Source organism: Heptranchias perlo, chromosome 26, assembly GCF_035084215.1.
Source record: "Heptranchias perlo isolate sHepPer1 chromosome 26, sHepPer1.hap1, whole genome shotgun sequence".
In the NCBI taxonomy this organism is placed as follows: Eukaryota; Metazoa; Chordata; class Chondrichthyes; order Hexanchiformes; family Hexanchidae; genus Heptranchias; species Heptranchias perlo.
In genome coordinates, this window is record NC_090350.1 from 39,544,790 (window position 1) to 39,569,068 (window position 24,279).

The 24,279-nt window shown below is 45.8% G+C and overlaps 1 protein-coding gene across 2 annotated transcripts in view; it reads left to right on the forward strand.

The window, feature by feature from the left end:
- Nucleotides 1–24,279, forward strand: part of LOC137342718 (transcription factor HIVEP3-like) — a 382,091-nt gene that overhangs the window by 352,208 nt on the left and 5,604 nt on the right. For both annotated transcript variants that reach the window (XM_068006860.1, XM_068006859.1), the window contains exons 8-9: nt 6,967–7,065; nt 21,201–22,330. In XM_068006860.1, coding sequence (XP_067862961.1) covers nt 6,967–7,065; nt 21,201–22,330 — 1,229 coding nt within the window. The remainder of the gene's footprint in view (nt 1–6,966; nt 7,066–21,200; nt 22,331–24,279) is intronic.

Consider the following 24,279-nt stretch of genomic DNA (forward strand, 5'->3'; position numbering starts at 1 on the left):
GGAGCAGGCACGAGGGGCTGAATAGCCTACTCCTGTTCCTATGTTCCCTATATGGGAACTAAATACTTTAAACTCTCTTCCTGGCATTCCTTAGGTAAGTCATCCATGGTCCCAGGAGCACAAGAACTATCTTGTTCTATGGAATGTTTCATCAGGGCAAGGGCAGCAGGTGCATGGGAACACCATGACCTCCAGGTTCCCCTCCAAGTCACACACCGTCCCGACTTCGACACATATCACCGTTCCTTCATCGTCACTGGGTCAAATTGCTGGAACTCCCTAACAGCACTGTGGGAGTACCTTCACTACACGGACTGCAGCAGTTCAAGAAGAAGGCCCACCACCACCTTCTCAAGGGGCAACTCGGGACGGGCAATAAATACCGGCCTTGCCAGCGACGCCTATATCCTGAGAATGAATTTTTAAAAATATCTATGTCAACAAAAAGGAATTAGATAAATACTTGAAGGGAAACAATTTACAGGGCTATGGAGAAAGAGCAGGGGAATGGGATTAATTGGATAGCTCTTTCAAAGAGCTGGCACAGGCATGATGGGCCAAATGGCCTCCTCCTGTGCTGCACCTCATGATAATATGAACCCTTATCCTGACCGAAGTCGCATTTTCGAGTGTTGAGTGTAGTCTTTTCCCATCTGCTGCTGCACTGGAAGATTTACCTTTAGCAGGTTGAATGCTTGGGAGGAGAGAGCCCGAATATCACCTGCAGTGTGAGTTCCCGAGGGACTCTATCCACTAGAAAATAATGCCCTCTCTGGGAGACTCAGCTGAGAAAGACCTGGCCCAGTGGGACATTGAGCCAGATAAACCAGTAAGGTCCCAGGTTCGATCCCTGGCCTGTGCTGAGTTAACTGATCCCAGTCAGAATTGGGTAAGGACTCTGCAGTTACCCCTGGACTCGAGGCGGGGGAGGGTGCAGAAATCGACCTTTCCTGTTCTTGATCACTCCTACCCAGTGATCCCCTGCTGGATCTCTTTCGCAGTGATTTCTCCAGTGTTTTTCTTTTCTCAGAAGGATCCGGTACAGGTACGATGGGCTGAATGGCCTCCTTCTGTGCTGAATCATTCAATGAACTGGGGACTGTTGCTTTGTTTTTTAAAAAAATGTTGTCGGTAAGTATTGAGAAAATCCAGTTTCTCGAGAAATTGGGTTTAATGTCGAATTTACCAGAGTTGAAATGGTTTTGAGGAGTTGAAGCGAAGTAGAGGGGTGGTGGAGTGGACGGGAGGACAATTACAATGAGCTTCCCAGCTATTTATACAGCTGAGAGTATCAAGACAGGGCTGGTGTTCGCATCGCTTACTATTAATCGATTTGCCAAGAATGCAGATCTTGAAGGAATCTGCATCCAGTCACCTGGGACAGTACATCCAAGAACTTCCTTCCAAAAGATTTGAGCGAAGAGCACACTCAGTAATGGTAATCACACTTGTCTGATATTGAGTATTGAGGCGGCAGGAACACCTTTTATCTACTCTTGTGTCTCTGAGTAACTCCCGTTGGCTACCAATGCTGCCAGACTATATGTGTGCATATTAAAAAAAAATGGGGATCTCAATAAAAGAGGGGAAATACTTTATCCGAAGCTGCTGTAATACGGTTCGCAATTGTTGTACAAAAGGTGTATTTCTTAAAATATATTAGTCGTGGGTGTGGCCTCATTGACCCTGGGCAGGGAGGAGAAAAGATCAGACAGATTTCCCAAGCCTGGTTGTTGTGTAGTGACACCTGGTGTGGGAGGTGTGCGCGTGAGTGAGTGTGAGCACACGTGTGTGTATGTGTGATTGTGTGCACATGTACGTGCGTGTGCATGAGGATGTATGAACATGCACGTGCTTGGTTGTGTATGTGTGTGTGTGTGTGTGTGTGCGCGCGCGCATGTGTGTAAGTAGTTCCAGACAGGATCGGGCTCAGCTGTGATGCCTCTCTTCCTACCCCGCCACGGTCAAATAGCCAAGCGACACACTTGAAGATTGACCCCTTGGGTGAGGTCCTGAAGGACGGCCTGCGTACATGGGAGTGTATCCCATCACGAGTTCGAGCCTTCGAGGGGGGGAGTAGGGAAAAAACTCGGGATAAAACAACAGAACCCAATAAAAATATGTAGAGTTAAAAAAAACTTCAGAAATTGCTGCCGGTACATAGTTAGTGTTTGTTGTGTTGTTAAAAAAAAAATGATTAGATATAGTTTTACACATTTCAAAAATCGAAATTTGTATGTCAGATTTCCAGCATTCGCACTTTATCTTTTTACCTCGATTGTAATTACTTTTCTGGTTTTCAGGGGGAGGGGGAGCTCGTATCTGAAAATAATTTTTCACCGAAACACTAATTTGCATTTTTTGCCCGTTGTCCTTAAGCAGGGCAAACTGACACACTTATTCAACGCGGAGACAGGCCTGTCTGTATTCAACCCAAATACAGGACACAAAGATCTTTTCTATCACAATGCTGGTCATGGTCATGAGCTAAATTAGTCCTGACAGTCGCAAATTAGGTTTCTGAAGACCTGAGGCCACAATCACAGCAGAGCGCAGCCTCAAATTGAGTGCTAATTTGACAGTCTCGGTCTTCACGACAACCTGTGTCAGAGAGTATTGTCGAGGGATGGAGATGTCACAGCAGCGCGTCAGGATTGTCCCTCTTTGCTTCGTGTATTGTTAGGGAAACCGACTTTATTTCTGAAATAAAAACAGAAAACGCTGGAAAACACTCAGCAGGTCAGGCAGCATCTGTGGAGAGAGAGAAACAGAGTGAACGTTTCAGGTCGATGACCTTTCATCATAACTATTTCTCAGCTGGTACCAACCTGTGCCATGTCTGCCCTGAAAGCGCACAATGCGGTCTACACATGAAACACAAGTAATATTACGTTGAACGGTCTGTCAATACTTACCTCAGCAAACAGACGTGATGCAAAGATGGTAGTAGAATCATAGAATGATACAACGCAGAAGGAGGCCATTCGGCCCATTGTGGCTTGGCTGGCTCTTTGAAAGAGACTATCCAATTAATCCCACTCCCCTGCGCTTTCCCCAAGGCCCTGCATATTTATCCAATTCCCTTTTGAAAGTTACTATCGAACCTGCTTTCAGGCAGTGCATTCCAGCTCGTAATAACTCGCTGCATAAAAAAAATTCTCCTCATCTCTCCTCTGGTTCTTTTGCCAATTACCTTAAATCTATGTCCTCTGGTTACTGACCCTTCTGCTACTGAAAGAAGCTTCTCTTTATTTACTCTTATCAAAACCCTTCATGATTTTGAACACCTCTATTAAATCTGCTCTTAAGGACAAGAATCCCAGCTTCTCCAGTCTCTCCACGTAGCTGAAGTCTCTCATCCCTGGCACCGTTCTGGCTGAAATGAGATGCCCCTCCATTGAAAGACTGCAGTTGATGAAAAGTAGGCAGTTCCGCTTGTAAATGGAGAGGGCTGATTCCGAACACAGTCAGCAACATTGGAGCATCCGTGCGTTGGGTTCTAGACTTCTGCCGGAACTTTCAACTTTGGCGGAACATAAGACGGGCTGGTGGAATGAGCCACCTGTGGTACACCCGGGCCGGGGTGTGTAACGGGACAGCTCATTCCATATCGCCAGTTCTCCACCCGCACTGAATTTGAAAGTTCCGCTCTTTATCATTCTGGCTGCAGACATCGCCCGATGCCTAGGAGAGGTCAGCGGTGTAAGGCTCACATTGCTGACCAGAAGATTGACCACTGCCCTACATTATTATAGATCATTACCTGATTAGTGATAGACACACATGATTTTGGGCCAGTACCACTTCAGGCAGGCAACTAAGAAAATCCATTGGAAGGCCGTTTAATTCCCTCTGCTCGCAAATTCTAGGACATGTTGCAAAAAATGTGTGCTATTTTATCCAAATTTAAGCAACAACATTGAGGATTAAACCCACTGATCCTTAACAGTACTCTTCAAAACTTACTTTATTGGACATAGCAGTGGAATTTCAGCAGCAGTTAATAGCACCAGCCTTTCACTGAGCTCTCCTGGGATGGAAGTTAAATCAGTCACAGCTCCCTCGTTATGAGAAACTTTCTCCTCAGTCCTCTTGTAAAGCAGCGGAACAGGAAGTCAAACTGCATTAAAGGATGAAGACGCAAAGAATGAGTTTGAATTTGGGAATAGGTGGCGGAGGAGTTCAGAGTGATATTTACAAGTAATCTCTTTTCAGGCACCCCAAAAGCCTCGTTATTATCTAAGCCAGCACATTCCCCGTAGTTTACAGGACAGTCTCACTTTCTGATGTGCAGTGTACGCACAAGAGATACACGATCTACTCCAGCACAGCAGTCCATTTCTATAAAAACAAAGATTGTTGCCTTTGTTTTTATGCAAGTGCATGCTATCCCCTGCTGGCATTCTCTGAAATAAAGCCAAATGTGACTGAGGTGTCAGTCGTGGCTCAATGGTAGCACTCTCACCTTTAAATCAGAAAATCTTGGGTTCCAGTCCCACTCCGGAGACTGGAGCACATAATCCAGCCTGACACTCCCATACAAATTGGCTGCCGGGTTTCCTGACATTACTGTAGTGATGACACTTAGAAAGTGTTTCAATGGCTGTAAAGTGCTTTGGGACGTCCTGAGGTCGTGAAAGGCGCTATATAATTGCAAGTTCTCCTTTCTTTCTTAGGTGTGAATGGCATGGTAAGGTGTTGCTCGAGTACTGGTCACGTGGTCTAATAGCGCTGCAGAATATATCACGTGGTGTAACAGCAATGGCTTTGTGGGTGAAGGCGCCATCTGGCGTGGCGCACATGTGAGAATTCCTGCGGGCGTTGCCTGTGACGTGCCCCCGTTTAAATAGCCTGCCAACACTCGTTGACCAGGCTCCCTCAGGTTGAATGGCCACTTGGGCAAGGTAATAAGGATCCATAGGTGCCCAAGGAACCTTACTTCAGCTAAGAGAGGAGGAAAGCGAGGGAAAGGGGAGTGGAAATCTGGAACTCTCTTCCCCCAAAAAAGCTGTTGAGGTTGGGGGGGTCAGTTGAAAATTTCAAGACTGAGATCGATAGGTCAGGGTATTAAGAGATACGGAACCGAGATGGGTAAGCGGAGTTAAGATACAGGTCAGGCATGATCTGATTGAATGGTAGAACAAGTTTGACGGGCTGAATGGCCTACTCCTGTTCCAAAGAAAACTGGTGGGCAGGGGAGGAGAATACAATAAAAGCTGTGCAACAATCAAATGTGAGAAAAGACCATTTGGCCCATCAAAGCTTACCCCTCTGCTTCACTAACTCTTCATGCTGTCACATACAGCTTTTTCTCCACTTGTTTAAAATAGTAGAAGTTATTATTTATATTTCAGTATATTATTGGAAATCTTGCATGGCTCACACATCCTGTCCACAAATCTTACTTCCTGTTGTCACAATTTTTGTTCATGCTTTCCTGTTGACGTGTACCATTGTAAAGGGCTATGTCAACATTTCTCATTCAGTTTTGCTATGTCACCTGTCACAATTAGTTTCAGGCTCTAAACACTAGGTGTCTCTGTGAGTGAGATTCTGAAATCTCTGTCTAACTCTGTTGCCACCTTGTATATAAAGAGCAATTATATTCATCAACCGATTATTAGCACTGCCACAGGCTATTTAAGTGAGTGTGTGTTATATATCCCCTTCCTTTAACAAATTTCAACCTGTATGTTGTCATATATTATGGTGCACAAGATTCTGTTTGATGTTCGAGGCAAAAGTGTATCAAAATTCCTCAAGAATCTGGCAGTTCTGTATACAGTTACTGGCAGAATTGTTGCTGTGTTTAAATTCTAGCTTTGGTGAATTGGCAAACATGGACAATAACTATTAACTGGTCAACCAAAGAGATTGCTGGTTTCTGTGTAATCTCTGTTGGTCCAGGGCTGATTTGAAATGTTTCAGTCGTCTTCCTTCCTCACAGCCTTAGCTCTGAGTCAGAAGGCTGTGGATTCAAGTTCCACTCCAGAGACTTGAGCAGATAATCTAGGCTGGCACTTCAGTGCAGCACTCGGGGAGGTGCTGTCTTTCGAACGAGACGTTAAACGAAGGACCCGTCTGCCCTCTCAGGGTGGCCGTAAATGATACCACCTCACTATTCAAAGAAGAGCAGGAGAGTCCTCCCCGGTGCCCTGGCCAATATTTATCCCTCAACCCACATCACTAAGAAACAGAATATCTGGTCATTATTTCATGTTTGTTTGTGGGACCTTGCAGTGCATAATGTGACTGCCATATTTCCTACATTAAAACAGTAACTATATTTCAAAAGTACCTCATTGGCTTTAAAGCACTTTGGAACGTCCTGATGTTGTGAAAGGCGCTATATAAATGCAAATCTTTCTTTGTTTATTTCTTTACTGCTCCAAAATGAGATAATCTAAGTACAGAATGAGAGTTGACGGTGGACCCTTCTTCCTGAATGGATCATTGTCACATCACCCAGTGCATTTATTGACTTTCCCTTCCCCCTGTGTGGGGGGGAACCTGTGCTGTAAATTGCGAAAAATGTGATCATTTAAGTGTATGTAAGGCACACCAAACTGTTTTGCTGTCACAGAAGATGCATTGTTAAAGACCGTTTGCCTCTCAGAGAGACAGGTTATCTTCCGGAAGCCTCACCAGTCGATGAATGATGGGCTGTAAAATAAATAAACAGAAGCAAAAAAATTCTAACGATTGAGTCATTAGATCACAGTGCCGCTGTCGCTGGGTGATAGATCAGCTTGCCCTTCACCCAGCCAGTGCCGAGCCACATTAGGCTCGGTGTCATTATGTTGATTTATGACGTTTGGCAAGAGATTGCATGAGGAATCAAGATTAGCCTCATTGGGACGTTAATTGAGCAGAGACTGTCCATTTGCAGACAGCGATAGCTGAACGGTACCAGACGTGATTTACTGCGACGACGCGGCTAAACTCATCACTGTTTGTGTTCTTCAGGGAACCTGACGAAGCACATGAAGTCGAAGGCTCACAGTAAGAAGTGCCAGGAGATGGGAGTGACCGTTGCATTAATGGAAGACGTGGAATCTGAAGAAGGTACCTCGGGCATGTCGCGTCATTTAACCCCAGCAGGAATATTTAATGATTTCTGGGCTTTTACTTCACTGCGGCCATCAATGTAACAGCAAGGGGAAACTGTCCCCTGATAGAAACAAGCAACCAATCATTTGGTTTGAGTGCATTGACAGGTCATATTAAAGGGGAAATCCCAAAGGACTGAAGTTTGTTATCATCGGATTCGCAGTCTGTTGGAAAATAGCATTGGGAATAACTGCACTGGTTGCTCTGTGTAATGGCTGGGAGTTAAAATGCGCTCCTTGGCATGCACTGGAATTGCAAAATTGCACAATCCCACTCCATTAAATTGAAGTGCAGGCTGGGAACGTGCAACTTTGCGATCCCAGTGTGTGCCAGGGAGCAGGCAGGAGAACTTTTACCCCAATGTAAATGCGCTTACAAAAATTCCCTCCTTTTCGGCATTTCCAGTGGCACTCTAAGCCTGATCTTTTGGGACGAGCGTACAATTTCTTTGGAAGAGGAGTCAGGGGAATTCTTAAGCCCATGCTTTTGGGCAACAAAACGAAAAGCATTGCCCAGTTGACTAATAACATCTACAACTTGCATTTAATGTAGTAAAACCCGTCCCGAGGCGCTTCACAGGAGCGATTATCAGACGCAATTTGACACCGAGGCACATAAGGAGATATTAGAACAGGTGACCAAAAACTTGGTCAAAGAGGTAGGTTTTAAGGGGCGTCTTAAAGGAGGAGAGGTAGCGAGGCAGAGAGATCTAGGGAGGGAATTCCAGAGCTTAGGTGCGAGGCAGCTGAAGGTACGGCTGCCCATTAAAACTGTTTTCATCAGAACTGAAAAGGGAAAGACCTTCGGAAGATCCTGATCTCCTGCCTTCCCTTTTCCAGTTCCCAAAACTTTGAATGCTGAAAGTCTGAAATAAAAACATGAATTGCTCGAATCACATAATGGGTCTATCAGTAGCTGTAACACAGATAGTTCAACATTTCACATGGGACTCTTTATCAAAACTTTTTATCATCATCTGTTGTGTATTGCCTGCACTCTCTGTGTTCATTTAGCGCTAGCTGATCTCCTGTGGCATTGCTCAAATGTAGTCAGTGGTCGGAAGCATTGTTCTGATGTTTCGTGATGCACTGCGGAAAGTGCAAAAAAAGATTTACGAGGATGACACTGGAAATGAGAGGATATACTTATCAGGAAAGGCTGAACAGGCTGGGACTCGTTTCTCTGGAAAAAATGACTGAGAGGTGATAGGGTAGACGTAGAGAAGATGTTTCCCCTTGTGGGGGAGACCAAAACTAGTTACCCATAAATGCAATAGGGATTTAAGGAGAAACTTCTTTAACCAAAGAGTGGTCAGAATGTGGAACTCGCTACCACATGGAGTAGTTGAAGTGAATAGCATAGATGCATTTAAGGGGAAGCTGGATAAGTACATGAGGGAGAAAGGAATAGAAGGATATGCTGATAGGGTTAGAAGAAGAGGGTTGGGAGGAGGCTCATGTGGAGCATAATCGCCAGCATAGACCAGTTGGGCCGAATGACCTGTTTCTGTGCTGTAGGCTCTACGTAACTCTATGTAACTGCTAGGAACCCAGGTACTGGACTGTGAACGACAGACACTAGACGCAGGGCTTTTTTTAATGTATGTCGTACAATATATGTGTACACCAGGCACATTCTATAATGGTATGTTTGAAATCCATGCAAAGTACATTATCACAAAGGGTTGTTGCAGCACGGGTATTAGACATGGTTGTTCAACAGGGAGAGGTCAACAGTTTGCAGTTTCTCAGGATGTGTTGTAAAACAGTGGCAGCTGCAGATAAATTGTTACGCATTCTTAAAATGAAGCCTGTGTTAGTCTGAGTAAGTGAAACGTGTTGGGGACCTCAAGAAAGACAGACTTGCATTTCTATAGCGCCTTTCACGATCTCAGGATGTCCCAAAGCGCTTTACTGCCAATGAAGTACTTTTGAAGTGTGGTAATGTGGGGAAACACGGTGGCCAAATTACGCACAGCAAGATCCCACAAACAGCAATGTGATAATGACCAGATAATCTGTGTTTAGGCATTGATTTAGGTTTTTAGGTGTTGATCTGGCCTGCCATTCACACATTGTCAGTTGTCCAATGACAACTAACGACTATGGAGGGGAGGGGAGGGGAAGATAAGCAGAGTCTCTTGGGGTCGAGGGCTGTAAGATGACAGGCATGGTGGTGAACATATAGAACCAAATCACTTATCCGTGGCAGACTTGGTGATCCAACACCTGAGCCTGACAGTGCTCTGGGGCACTGTTGACGAAAGACCAGTCAGTCTGGCTCACATTAGAACCCGAAGGGGTAGGCCTGTCACTGGGAGCTGGGATTCTTCCCACTTGATTCCAGGGTAAACCTATCCTAAAGTTTCCCTGTGCTCCATGTTGGGAAGCCTCCCAGTTGGAGCTGGTTAAACTCCAGGACCTCCCCTCCACACACTTGGAGGTTCCCAAAGCCTAGGCTCTGCCAATCAGTGCCTAAACTCTCTGGATTTAGGTAAGCAAAGTGTGTCCCTAGGTCAGAGAGCGGGCACTCCATATATGGGCAAACAGAAACTCTCCCTGTGCAGATTTCTCCGTAGCTTGGTTTGAAGGCTGTTATGGTGTGTATTGGCTGACCACAAATGAAGCTGCTGTTTACAGATGACAACAGTCGTTCTGGAGCTAATTTTGTCAAACATACACTAATTAATGCCAATTACCAAAAGTTTGCCTTGAGACCATTGTATGGTTTATTTTCTTGAATCGGTAACCCTATGAGATCTCTGCGCTCCTCCAATTCTGGCCTCTTGCGCATCCACATTATTCGTTGCCCCACCATTGGCGGCCTAGGCCTTAAACTCTGGAATTCCCTCCCTAATCCTTTCTGCCTCCCTACTTCTCTCTCCTCCTTTAAGACGCTCCTTAAAACCTACATCTTTGACCAAGCTTTTGGTCACCTGCCCTAATATTTCCTTATATAGCTCGGTGCCAAATTTTGTTTAAATGTACGGAGTCGTACAACACCAGGTTATAGCCCAGCAGCTTTATTTGAAATCACAAGCTTTCAGAGCTTTGCTCCTTCTTCACTCACCTGACGAAGGAGCAAAGCTCCGAAAGCTTGTGATTTCAAATAAAGCTGTTGGACTATAACCTGGTGTTGTACGACTCCGTACATTTGTCCACCCCAGTCCATCACTGGCATCTCCACATCATGACAAATTTTGTTTAATGATGCTCCTGTGAAGCGCCTTGGGACGTTTTACTATGTTAAAGCCGCTATATAAATGCAAGTTGTGGTTGTTTGTTGCTGTTGAATCTGGAATATCCAAGCATTTTACTCTGCGGATCTGGTTGTTAATCTCCCTGTGCATGAGTTGGATATTTCACATGCATGAAAAGCTGTGATGATAATCAACACGTCTGAAACAACACTTCATGTTTGCCATTGGAACACGGTATTCAGAAGCAATTGGAAGACCTGCCTACACTTTCATCAGAGGCCACCTGCCCATGAAATAACCTCACAGAGTGATTGAGTTTCAAACACCTTTCTCTCCTGTGCTCCAAGAAAAATATCTGACAGAGTACACGTTTCATTCTATCCCAGAAATTACCGAGTGTGGCAGATATTTCTCAGTTGCTTTTGAACAGATGCCGCTGTTGGTTGATTGGATAGCACATCTTGTCGTGAGTGGGGATTACAGTCGCAAAGCTGAGGATTAATTTTTTTCCACAATCATAGATGAGCAGTTCTTTATTTTAAAGAGTCTGGTGCACTCTTACTCCCTCCCATTTTTCTCTCTGTAGTGACCATCCCAGGCCAAATGCCACTTGTGTCTGTGTACTGGCAGCCCTCAACTAAGGTTCTGCCAATGTTGCTTTGTATTGGCCACAAGAAAAAGAAAGAAAGAAAGATCTTGCATTTATATGGCACCTTTCACGACCTCAGGACATCCCAAAGCGCTTCACAGCCGATGAATAGTGGCCATGGGATCTTTTACGTTCACCTGAGAGGACGAACAAGGCCTCAGTTTAACGTCTCATTGGAAAGACGGCACCTCCGACAGTGCAGAGCTCCCTCGGTACTGCGCTGGAGTGTCAGCCTAGAGGCTCGGCAATAAAATTTCAAAGATGCATTTGCCATTATCAGATCAGAAGTTTGGGTTGAAATGAAATGACTGCTATATTTAGTTGGAGGAGATATCATGGCCCCCTCTAAGGTGAAAGGTCAGAGGATAGATATTCCTGTTCCTGCACCTGAGGGTATTCGATTGCGTGGGAAGAGTGAATACAGGAAAATCGGGATGGCTTCATCAGGGGCTTCGCTTCTCCCTGCCCAATTTCCCTGTAATTGGCAGGTCCAGGCAATCCGATAACACCGAGCACAAGAACAAAAATAAACTGTAAACAATTTTACAACACCAAGTTATAGTCCAGCAATTTTATTTTAAATTCACAAGCTTTCGGAGATTTTCTCCTTGCCTGAGGAAGGAGAAAATCTCCGAAAGCTTGTGAATTTAAAATAAAATTGCTGGACTATAACTTGGTGTTGTAAAATTGTTTACAATTGTCAACCCCAGTCCATCACCGGCATCTCCACATCAAAAATAAACTGGTGAGTGTTGACTCCAACGCATCAGCCAATGAGTCGGAGGTGGGGCAGGACTGTCAGCAAACAGTCTATTTTACAGCAGAGTCTGTTTAAACAGCGCACTACAGCAAACAGTCTACAGAGTCTATTTAAACAGAGTGCCTACAAACTTCAGGAGGCAGAACTCATGACTGAAACTAGAGGAAAGTCTCCTGATAGAAGCAGGGTTATTTCTCCAGCAAAATGCAGTGAGTGGAGGCTAATTACACAATAAAAATTATGTGCGTAAAATCAATCCCGGCCACTTACAGCAGTGTGGATTCCAGGCTTGATGGACGGTGGAATTACCCAATCATCTCCATTCTGGCCGGGACTTGTGGTATCTCTATATGCAGCCATAAAAAACTGCCCCACTATATGTCACTGGTTGGTTTGTGTCCCTAGATGTGTTGCCAAGAATCTTGTTCCGTTAAGAACATTATGTTAAGAACAAAATGAGTGAGGCAGATAGCTGACTCATTTGAAAACATGGAGCTCTGTGCTTTTTTCCAGAGGCATTTACATCAGAACAACGAGTAAGAGTTTGATAAGAATTCCAACTCCCACTCCAGAGACTTGAGCACACAATCCCAGTGCAGTATTGAGGGAGCGCTGCACTGTCGGAGGTGCCGTCTTTCGGATGAGATGTTAAACCGAGGCCCCGTCTGCCCTCTCAGGTGGATGTAAAAGATCCCATGGCATTATTTCGAAGAAGAGCAGGGGAGTTATCCCCAGTGTCCTGACTAATATTTACCCCTCAACCAACATCACTAAAAACAGATTATCTGGTCATTATCACATTGCTGTTTGTGGGATCTTGCTGTGCATAAATTGGCTGCCGCGTTTCCTACATTACAACAATGTCTCCACTTCCAAAGTACCTCATTGGCTGTAAAGCGCTTTGGGGATGTCCTGAAGTCATGAAAGGGACTATATAAATAAAAATTCTTTCTTTCGTTCTTCCGTTCTTTTGTCAAAGAGTCCGCTTTCTTTGAAATTGTAGATAGTTGGCCTGTTAGATTAAGGCACCAGCCATAGCAGCGTTGAGCTATGCAGGTCAGAAAGGCCCCTGGTTTGATTCCTGGTCTGTGCTGAGTGAACTAACTTCATCTAAGGGATAATGAGATTCAGTGCTTTTGGGGTAGGGTGAGGAGCAGCTGAAGTTCCCCTCCCGCATGCTGTCCAAATCGCGGGTCAGCCTTCACTCCCTGGTATGCACTCTGTAACTCGGTGCTTTTGCGATAGTTTTGCGGACTAACATATCCCCAAAAAGTGCAAGAGTGTTATGGTAAAAAATAAGTTGCACCGTAGTTGAATTGTGCGTGAATAGGATTCCTATTATCTTAACATGCGTATCATAGAGATATACACGAATGAAAGCAAGCATTTGAATTTATATCGAGCCTTTCACGTCCTCAGGATGTCCCAAAGCACTTCACAGCTGATTAAGTTTGAAGTGCAGTTACTGTTGTTTTGTCGGCAAACGCAGCCAAGCTGCACACCGCAAGATCACACAAAACGATAAGATGAATGAATTTTTGGTGGTGTTGATTGAAGAATAAGTGTTGACCAGGACGCCGGGAGAACTCTTCTTCGAATAGTGCCATAGAATCTTTTACGTCCACCTGAGGGGGCAGATAGGGCCTCGGTTTAACATCTCATCTGAAGCACGGCACCTCTGACAATACAGCACTCGCTCAGTACTGCACTGGGAGTGTCAGCCTAGATTTTGTGCTCAAGTCTCTGGAGTGGGACTCGAACCCACGACCTTCTGACTCAGAAGTTAGAGTGCGACCCACTGAGCCATGGCTGACACCAAATATAGCTAGCAGCTGTTCATATTAAAGGATAATTATACAATAACCACTGATACAGTCACACCCATCTGTGGGTTTCAACTGCCCTGAAAGTAGGATCTTCAGAGTTTTATAAAATAGAAGATTGATTCTCCAACTCCCAATGCTTGAAGGAGCCAACTGCGTCTCTCTGAGCCATACAGCCCCCCAAAGTACCATGGCCTGTGCTGGGTTTGGTGATCTCAGCCGGGGCAGAATTCGCGGTGCTACAATTAGTTTCATTGCCCATTGGGCTAGGAAGGAAAGTGCCACTTGTATGAACAGGATCAGGCTTGACTGCGATGCATTCCACAGTCGAATAACCTGCCAGCACTCAATGTCTAGATCACGCGTGCTTGGGCAAGGAACAAGAGGGGCTGAAGGAGGAACTCTGGAGCCCTATCCCAACAGGATTCAGTGCCTTCAGGAGAACTTGAGAGAAAATTCGATGAGGGCAGAGTTTTAAAAGGGCCGGGTTTGGGTCAAGATCATCAACATAAAGCGCCTTTAAAGTAGTGAAACGTCCGAAGGCTCCTTCACAGGAGCGATTACCGTACAAAAATTGCCATCGAGCCACATAAGGAGATATTAAGACAGGTGATCAAAAGCTTGTTCAGAGAGGTAGTTTTTAAGGAGCACCTTAAAGGAGGAGAAAGGCGGAGAGGTTTAGGGAGGGAATTCCAGAGGTTGGGGCCTAGATGGTTGACGGCACGGCCACCAATGGTGGGGCGAAGGAAATGGGGGATGCACAAGAGGCCAGATTTGGAGGAGCGCAGAGATCTCGGAGGGTCGTAGGGCTGGAGGAGGTTACAGAGATAGGGAGGGGGCGAGGCCACCAGTTTTTTGCGTTGGCTAGGCTGCGTTGATTCAATAAGCACAAAACACCTTGACCAGTCGGAGTGTATCGGCCCATTAACAGGAGTGCTGTGTGGGCGAGGTTACTGTTTCGCTGTTAAATGTTTTTAATCCTGCTGTGGATAAGCAGAATTGGACACCTGCACCAGGAATGATTGCACCGGGCAGCTGGTGGGGAGGTGGGTTAGCCTAAGCCTGAGCAATGTACATTGAAACAATAAAGTAGTTATTCTCAAGAGCGCTATACTGTTACTGAAGGGACAAGAATAAATGGAGCCTTTTGTTAGCCAACATCTTGGGGTAGGAATACAAGTGATCTGTGCAGCAGTCAGTCATTAGTGTGCACACACAAACTGTCAGTGTCGGTGATCACAGCGGTATATCCTAGAATTACATAGAATGTGCAGCACAAAAACAGGCCATTCGGCCCAACTGGTCTATGCTGGCGTTTGTGCTCCACACAAGCCTCCTCCCACCCTACTTCTAAATCTATCAGCATATCCTTCTATTCCTTTGTCCCTCATGTGTTTATCTAGCTTCCCCTTAAATGCATCTATGTTATTCACCTCAACTACTCCTTGTGGTAGCGAGTTCCACATTCTAACCACTCTCTGGGTAAAGAGGTTTTACGCAGCGGGGGGGTTTGAACTATAGTTAAACAGTTCACGGGGACAGTACACCCTGGGTTTCATCATTCGAGTGGTTAAAAACTCGAACGTGACGATAGACTGGTTTTGGAAAATCAGCCCAAGTGGGAAGCAGTCCAGTGGGAGGGTTTCCCGGGGCCACCAGTCTCAAGTTGTTCTCAATTGCAAATTGGACTGCATTTCCAGACAGCAGGAAACAAAAGCTTCTTTCCGGAGCTTCTGAACTTTTGTTCTGCGACACAGGGCATGAAGCCAGAGGGACAGGCAGTCCTCGAAAGGCAGCTTCATCCGTCAGAGGCGGTCGTGTGGGAGAAGAAGTAGTTCAAGAGATCGGTGGGTCGATCTTGGGTGCGAGCAGACAGTTAAAACACACGTCGCTGTGAGGGAGGTGTATTAGCTCCTTTCTGAAATTAATTTACTTGATATGTTGGCAGTTCTTTTCCTCCGGCCGTGCACAGGATCTGGTAAAAATTCCCTTGCGAGCTAATTTAATGCAATTAGTTCAGATGGGTTAATGGCTGTGTTAAAAGGGATTTGGAAGTGTGAAGTCGTCCACTTTGGATCCAAGATAAACGAATCGGAATATTTTCTCAATGGCGAGCGAGTAGGAACTGTGGAGTAGCAAAGGGATTTGGGTGTGCATGTACACAAATCACTAAAAGCTAATGGGCAGGTGCAAAAAGCAATCAAAAAGGCTAATGGAATGTTGGCCTTTATCTCAAGGGGGCTGGAGTACAAAGGGGAGGAAGTTATGCTTCAGTTGTTCTGAGCCTCGGTCAGACCCCATCTGGAGACTGTGTTCAGTTTTGGGCACCGCACCTCAGGAAGGATGTATTGGCCTTGGAGTGGGTACAACGCAGATTCACCCGAATTATACCAGGACGCAAAGGGTTAAATTATGACGACAGGTTGCATAAATTTGGCTTATATTCTCTTAAGTTCAGAAGGTTGAGGGAGGACCGAATCGAGGAGTTTAAAATGTTAAATGGATTCGATTGGGGAAAATATAGGTCAACTATTTCCCCTGGTGGGGGATTCTATATCAAGAGGACACAATCTTAAAATTAGAGCTAGGCCATTTAGGAGTGAGATGAGGAAGCACTTTTTCACACAAAGGGGAGTGGAAATCTGGAATTCCCTCCCCTAAAAAGCTGTGGATGCTGGGGGTCAATTGAAATTTTCAAGAGTGAGATCGATGGATCTTTATTAGATAGGGGTATCATGGGATATGGATAATGGCGGGTGAATGGGTATGAGGTACAGATCAGCCATGATCTAATTGAATGGCGGAACAGGCTCAAGAGGCTGAACGGCCTCCTACATCCGGCTCCTGAGTTCCTATTTCGCAACAACACATTAACTAACTGTTGTTCTACCAAAGTTTTACACTCTCGCCAAAAGTTTTTTTTTTATTCGTTCATGGGATGTGGGCGTCGCTGGCGAGGCCGGCATTTATTGCCCATCCCTAATTGCCCTTGAGAAGGTGGTGGTGAGCCGCCTTCTTGAACCGCTGCAGTACGTGTGGTGACGGTTCTCCCACAGTGCTGTTAGACAGGGAGTTCCAGGATTTTGACCCAACGACGATGAAGGAACGGCGATATATTTCCAAGTCGGGATGGTGTGTGACTTGGAGGGGAACGTGCAGGTGGTGTTGTTCCCATGTGCCTGCTGCTCTTGTCCTTCTAGGTGGTAGAGGTCGCGGGTTTGGGAGGTGCTGTCGAAGAAGCCTTGGCGAGTTGCTGCAGTGCATCCTGTGGATGGTACACACTGTAGCCACGGTGCGCCGGTGGTGAAGGGAGTGAATGTTTAGGGTGGTGAATGGAGTGCCAATCAAGCGGGCTGCTTTATCTTGGATGGTGTCGAGCTTCTTGAGTGTTGTTGGAGCTGCACTCATCCAAGCAAGTGGAGAGTATTCCATCACACTCCTGACTTGTGCCTTGTAGATGGTGGAAGGGCTTTGGGGAGTCAGGAGGTGAGTCACTCGCTGCAGAATACCCAGCCTCTGACCTGCTCTCGTAGCCACAGTATTTATATGGCTGGTCCAGTTAAGTTTCTGGTCAATGGTGACCCCCAGGATGTTGATAGTGGGGGATTCGGCGATGGTAATGCCGTTGAATGTCATGGGGAGGTGGTTAGACTCTCTCTTGTTGGAGATGGTCATTGCCTGGCACTTATCTGGCGCGAATGTTACTTGCCACTTATCAGCCCAAGCCTGGATGTTGTCCAGGTCTTGCTGCATGCGGGCTCGGACTGCTTCATTATTTGAGGGGTTGCGAATGGAACTGAACACTGTGCAATCATCAGCGAACATCCCCATTTCTGACGTTATGATGGAGGGAAGGTCATTGATGAAGCAGCTGAAGATGGTTGGGCCTAGGACACTGCCTTGAGGAACTCCTGCAGCAATGTCCTGGGGCTGAGATGATTGGCCACTAACAACCACTACCATCTTCCTTTGCGCTAGGTATGACTCCAGCCACTGGAGAGTTTTCCCCCTGATTCCCATTGACTTCAATTTTACTAGGGCTCCTTGGTGCCACACTCGGTCAAATACTGCCTTGATGTCAAAGGCAGTCACTCTCACCTCACCTCTGGAATTCAGCTCTTTTGTCCATGTTTGGACCAAGGCTGTAATGAGGTCTGGAGCCGAGTGGTCCTGGCGGAACCCAAACTGAGCATCGGTGAGCAGGTTATTGGTGAGTAAGTGCCGCTTGATAGCACTGTCGACAACACCGTCCATCACTTTGCTGATGATTGAGAGTAGACTGATGGGGCGGTAATTGGCCGGATTGGATTTGTCCTGCTTTTTGTGGACAGGACATACCTGGGCAATTTTCGACATTGTCGGGTAGATGCCAGTCTTGTAGCTGTACTGGAACAGCTTGGCTACAGGCGCAGCTAGTTCTGGAGCACAAGTCTTCAGCACACAGCTGGGATGTTGTTGGGGCCCATAGCCTTTGCTGTATCCAGTGCACTCAGCCATTTCTTGATATCACGTGGAGTGAATCGAATTCGCTGAAGACTGGCTTCTGTGATGGTGGGGATATCGGGAGGAGGCCGAGATGGATCATCCACTCGGCACTTCTGGCTGAAGATGGTTGCAAACGCTTCAGCCTTGTCTTTTGCACTCACGTGCTGGACTCCGCCATCATTGAGGATGGGGGTGTTTGCAGAGCCCCCTCCTCCCGTTAGTTGTTTAATTGTCCACCACCATTCACGACTGGATGTGGTAGGACTGCAGAGCTTTGATCTGATCCGTTGGTTGTGGAATCGCTTAGCTCTTTCTATAGCATGTTGATTCCGCTGTTTAGCGTGCATGTAGTCCTGAGTTGTAGCTTAACCGCAATATTTAGAGGCCATAAATAAAAGATAGTCACTAATAAATCCAATAGGGAATTCAGCAGAAACTTCTTTACCCAAAGAATGGTCAGTATGTGGAACTCACTACCACAAGGAGTAGTTGAGGCAACTCGCATAAATGAATGATAAACACATGATGGAGAGAGGAATAGAGAAGGGTTAGATGAAGAGGAGTGGGAGGAGGCTCAAGTAGAGCATAAACACGGGCACAGACCATTTAGACCGAATGGCCTGTTTCTGTGCTGTACATTCTCTGTAAAAAGAGTCTACACCGCCAACCCAAGGATTCTGGGAAATTGCTTTGACATGGAGAGGTATAAATAGATGTTTGCCAGCGGAGGGATGGTATGAGACTGGCTACGATTTTCCGATTGTGAGTTTGACATGACAACAGAAAAGAGGGTTTGAAGGACACTGATTCGAGTCCCCGACAGCACAAAATGTTTGTTGCTTTTGGACAAGTGACCTGACTCTGGAATGTATCTGGCTCTTCCCAAGCTGTTCTGCTTTCTGTCAGTGTCTTGTGTAATCTTTATTGGAGAAAAAAAATATATATATCGGCCTATTTTTTTTATTTTCATTTCAGCACTTGACCCAATCTTTTATTCCATTTTCTCAGAAGCTGGATAGGGCATATAATGTAGCCAGTGTGACGGAAAGATATAGTGATCTGACAAAATTACAGTTACACTTGAAAGGAATCCTCCAGTAGCAACTTGGGGTTGAATTTTTTTGCCCACATGAATTGCAATGCATATTCACTACCATTGCGGTCCCGTGCTTGGCTGGACAATGCCACAGAGAGGCAGAAAATATCGTCTATCGGAAACCGCACATTGTAAAATCATTGCCACTTTTCATTCAGAGGTGCAATACATTACAGGTCATAGTTCAGAATGCCATAACAGGACAAAGAAGCCACATTAGAGACACTCATGACTGTTTGGTAAAACTCCGAGAAGTTGAGGAATGCTTAGAATGTATTTGTTTTAACTTTCTGTCAGTTGTATCTTAATTATTTATATAAAGAGCAGTGGTTTTCAAACTTCTCTCGATGACGGGGTAGAGGGGGGCAGAAACCCCCTGTAAATATTAACACAGTCCCAAGGACCCTCCTGTAAGTATTGGCACACTCTGGAGAGTTAGGAATGAGCAGGAGAGTGGGATTAGACAGTTTTTAGACATTTCTCTAAAACCTGGTACAAATGTTGATCCACGAAGATAGGAAATTGACAGGCAGGAAAAGACCAGCTGGTCCATAAGCCCCCTCCCCCCCACACCATGATGGCCGAAGCACACGACTAGACACTTCTTCCCTCCCTCCCGCTCTCTGCCCTCTCCCCCACCCCCCCCCACCTAACCCCCAGCCATGTAATCTCTCCTGGGAGAGACAAAATAAAAGATAAATAAAAAACAGGGCCAATAAGAGAAAAAAATACTCTGGAAAGTTCCTCTCTGACCCCCACCCCAGGCGATCGAAACCAGTCCAGAAGATCACACGGACCAAGTGTTATCTATAAAGACCTTCTATATGATGCGACCCCTGCCCCAGTCAGGAACCAGTCCAGCTCCCTCTTGAAGGCAGAGGGTCAGCACTCACCACATCAGCCGGCAACGCATTCCACGGACTCACTACTCTCTGGGGGCTTCTAAAATTAAGGATTCATGAGCACTCTGAGCATTTGGCAGAATGCGCTGCTTATTTTTAGGGAGGGGTAAGTGGGTGAATCTCTTTATCCACCAACGTAAGTGAAACAGAGAAATGTTTGTATTTTTAGATGCTAATGATTTCCCAGCCTCTCCACATGGAGAGAAACACCAGCACAGGCTTGATAGGTCAAATGGCCTCCTTCTGCACCATAACATTTCTCTGATTCTATTTCCCTTACATATTTACTATGTCCCTTACATTGTTCCAATTTATAATGGTAATTGCTGTGTTACCGAAATGTTATCCTTGAAATGCATGTTTAAGTGGATAATTGTGCTTTCTAGTTGGAACACCTTATCAGTGACCACGTGGACAATCAAATGAATATATTGTCAAAATTCCAAACATCAACTCTTCACCATATCAGCCTGTTAGCTGTTTTCCATTGCCTGGCTGTACATTTAAATGGCCTGGTGCATTACCTTTACAAACAGACAATCCTTCAGAGGACTTTCACCATCACCATTGGCCCTGCTTTAACAAACAATCATGAAACTCTATGGAAGGTTTGAACATCCTTTAGGCTCTTTCCGTTTCTCTGTTCAGAGAGGGTGTGACCAAGGGAGGCTATCGCAGAGGTTACCAGCAGGTGAAGGGAGACATGGGTGAATTGGCATTTCTTATCTGGTGTTCAGCTAACTTTTACAAAAATCGAGCATCCCGCAGTTGAATTAAGAAAGAGGGAGGAGTATCTCTTATTACGGGGTCACCAAACAGGAGGCACTTAGACTTTGTTGACCAGCATGCCCCAAACTTAATATTTTCACCACAACTAGCATTTGGTTTCCAATACCAGAAGCAGTGCTTCATGGTTATTGCCAATAGGAAAATCACACCTGAAGCATTAAATCAAAGAATTTTTAGAATAATTTAGACATGCTTCTTTCAAAAACTGGTGCAAGTCTTGATCTGTCACTTATAAAATGAAAGTTTCATGAGCACTTTGAGCATTTTGGCTGTTGCTTTTTTTTAATGAGAAAGGTGAATGATTGAATCTCTTTCTACCATTACAAGTGAAACAGAGAAATGTTCATATTCTTTGATGCTAATTATTTCCCAACTTTTCTGATTTAGGAACCAGTGAGGAAAAATTGAAGAAAGCAGAAGAAAGTGAAGGCACAGACCCAGCGGAAGAGCATCAGTTTTCGGATGTTGAGGAATCAGACGATGATGATGACAATGATGACGATGATGAAGAGGAGGAAGAAGAGGAGCCATTTTTGAAGTCTTCGGAGATTGCAAGTGTCAGTCCTCAAACAGCTGGGACTGCATCAACATCATCCAGAGGGGAGACTGCAGTCTTATCATTAGAGACCACCTCAGTGCAGGGATCTAGTTTAGCCAGTCAGTATTCGTTGATGAGTTACCCAGTGTCATCATCTCAACTTCAAGCCACACAGCTAATGAAATCCTCAGAATCAACTATGGTTCCTGTGTCCCAAGGTGTCTCACAGGCACAACTCGAAGGAAACATTCCAATGCCATTATTGACGTCGACTGAACATTATCCATCTACGCAAGGAGACCCTATGATGAAAAGGCAGACTGTGCTAAGTGCAGATACTTCACCATCAAGAGATATATCACCGAGAAGGCCATGGTCTCCAAAGAGAGCGGCATCACCTGGTAGTCTATTGTGCCCAGGAGGGGACATCCCATCTGGTTCACACTCATCGCCAGAGAGAGAGGCATCACTTCAAGAGCACTTGTCCCCAAGAAAAGAGATATCGCCTAGGAGACATTTCTCACCAGGAAGGGAATTATCACCCAGAAGATGCTTGTCACCAGGAAGAGGTATATCACCAAGGAGACATTTGTCTCCGGGGAGAGAGGTGTCACCTAAGAGATGCCTATCGCCTAGGTTAGAAGTGTCATCTGGGAGAGTTTCACCTGGAACGCACTTGTCACCAGAAAGAGAAGTATCACCTGGGAGAACTTTGTCACCGGGTATAAAAATGTTGTCTACAAGGTACCTGTCTCCAGGAAGAGATGTCTCTCCAAGGAGACAATTGTCACCAGTGAGAAAAGAGTCACCTCTAAGACATTTGTCCCCAGTGAAAGATGAATCGCCAAGCAGATGTCTGACACCAGTTTGGCAGAGTAGCCAAAGCTCCTCTTTCCTTGCACAGCACAGTGGCTCATCTTCATTGGGTCTACCTCCAAGGATATCTAGCAAAGAGCTGGAGCCATCTGAAGTTAAATTGGTAAGCAAGATTATAGTCCTTTTATAAGGGGTTAAATTGGATAGGGCCCAAAACCGGACACGGGTATCGCGATCCACGATTAACCTGCGCCCGGTGCTTCTTTCGCTGGCAGGATGAGACATTTGTCCAGTCTTGGCACCCACCTGAAAGCAGCATTCCAAATCAGTACTGCCATTGGGATGGAATGACATTTCACCAGCAGGGGGGGCCCCAATCTCTTAAAGGCCGGCTGTCTCTCTGACAGTCTGTCAAACTCTCAAACGTAGCCAGTACCTGTTATTTGCTAAAATTAACAGTCTGCTGTCTGCAGGGAGTGTGAACGGAGATCGGACATCGTACAGATGCAGCTCCCATCCCTATGTTTACAAACTGATGAGATATGTTGAAACATTGAATAAAGGTTGCGCACTACTAAATCCCACATCCCCCAACCTGCACGTCAGACCTCACCAATCTGCCGATCTGAGTTTGTACCAGGTCTGTGAGACTGCGTGCACCAAGTTTCTCTGCTGATGCACTGGAGGTATTGGTGCAAGAGGTGGACAGAAGGAGGGTCATCCTATATCCGCAGTGGGCGGGTGGGGGGACGCAAGAGGCCCTCCAGACATTTGCCCAAAAGGCAGTGGGAGGCAGCGGGGAACAAGGTCAATGCCAGACGCACAGCACCATGAACATGGATGCAGTGCAGGAAGAAGTCAATGCCTTGACACGAGTGGTGAAGGTGAATGAGGTCAACTGTCAAGTGGAGTCTCCTGCCAACTGCACCACTAGCCGCATCCACTGCTCCACGTAATACTCCCCCCATCACCCACATATCAACAAACTCTTTCAATCAGTACTCAATTCTTCCAATCAGATGCTTCCTCTCACCCTCACGTATTACCACTGTTTCAAGCCGCCCACCGGCAGCAATTCAACCATGACAGGCACATCACTCAGACACACGTCCCGCTTTCTTGCATGAGAAGATGGCGCTTAACAGGAGGCAGCAAGTGACGATGGCATTTAGTCCTTTGAGCCTTTCCGCCATTCAGTGAGATCATGGTTGATCTGTGACCTAACTCCACATACCCGCCTTAGCCCCATAATCCCTTAATACCCTTGGTTCACAGAAATCTATCAATCTCAGATTTAACATTCACAATTGAGCTAGCATCAACTGCTGTTTGCAGAAGAGCGTTCCAAACTTCTCCCACCCTTTGCGTGTAGAAGCATTTCCTAACTCCTGCACGTCCTGGCTCTAAATGTTAGGCTATGTCCCCTTGTCCTAGTAACCAAAAACAGGTGCAAATGCATCAGCAGCTGGAAGTAATAATCCAGAAACTAACCTGTAAATCCTGCATGGTCCCTTTAAATAGCGCTGCTGGGGGGTCCTCCAGGCACTCTAAGACATGTTCAGATGGTCGTGGTTAAGACAGTGCGTTGAGTGGAGGGTTGTCCCAAAATGGTGTATTATCACTTTAAATCAGCATTGCACACTGCTTGTATGCATTTTCTCCTCACTTTACATGCTGCCGGCGTTCATTATTTGCGCGTGCGCTAAACCCTTTACCTAAATGGCGTCCGGCGCATTCCAAGACACCATCTTGGATGTTCGGGACGCTGCATAGCGCCAAAAGAACGAGCGCTAGACGGCCCAATTTAGCGCCCATAATGTTTTAGCCAAGGCTGGCGGAAGTGCTGGGCATTTCTTGTTTGGCTGCAGAATTCTTCTTCTGCCTTCCGAAAAATCAAGCTGCTTTAAAAACGTGATGTACTAAATTCAGCAGAGTAAGCACTCACCTGATCATTCTTGGGATGTGGGCGTGGCTGGCAAGGCCGGCATTTATTGCCCCTCCCTAATTTCCCTGAGAAGGTGATGTTGGACTTTCTTCTTGAACGGCTGCATTGTAGCGGAATGGCTTGGTAGGCCATTTAAGAGCCAACCACATTGGCGTGAGACTGGAGTC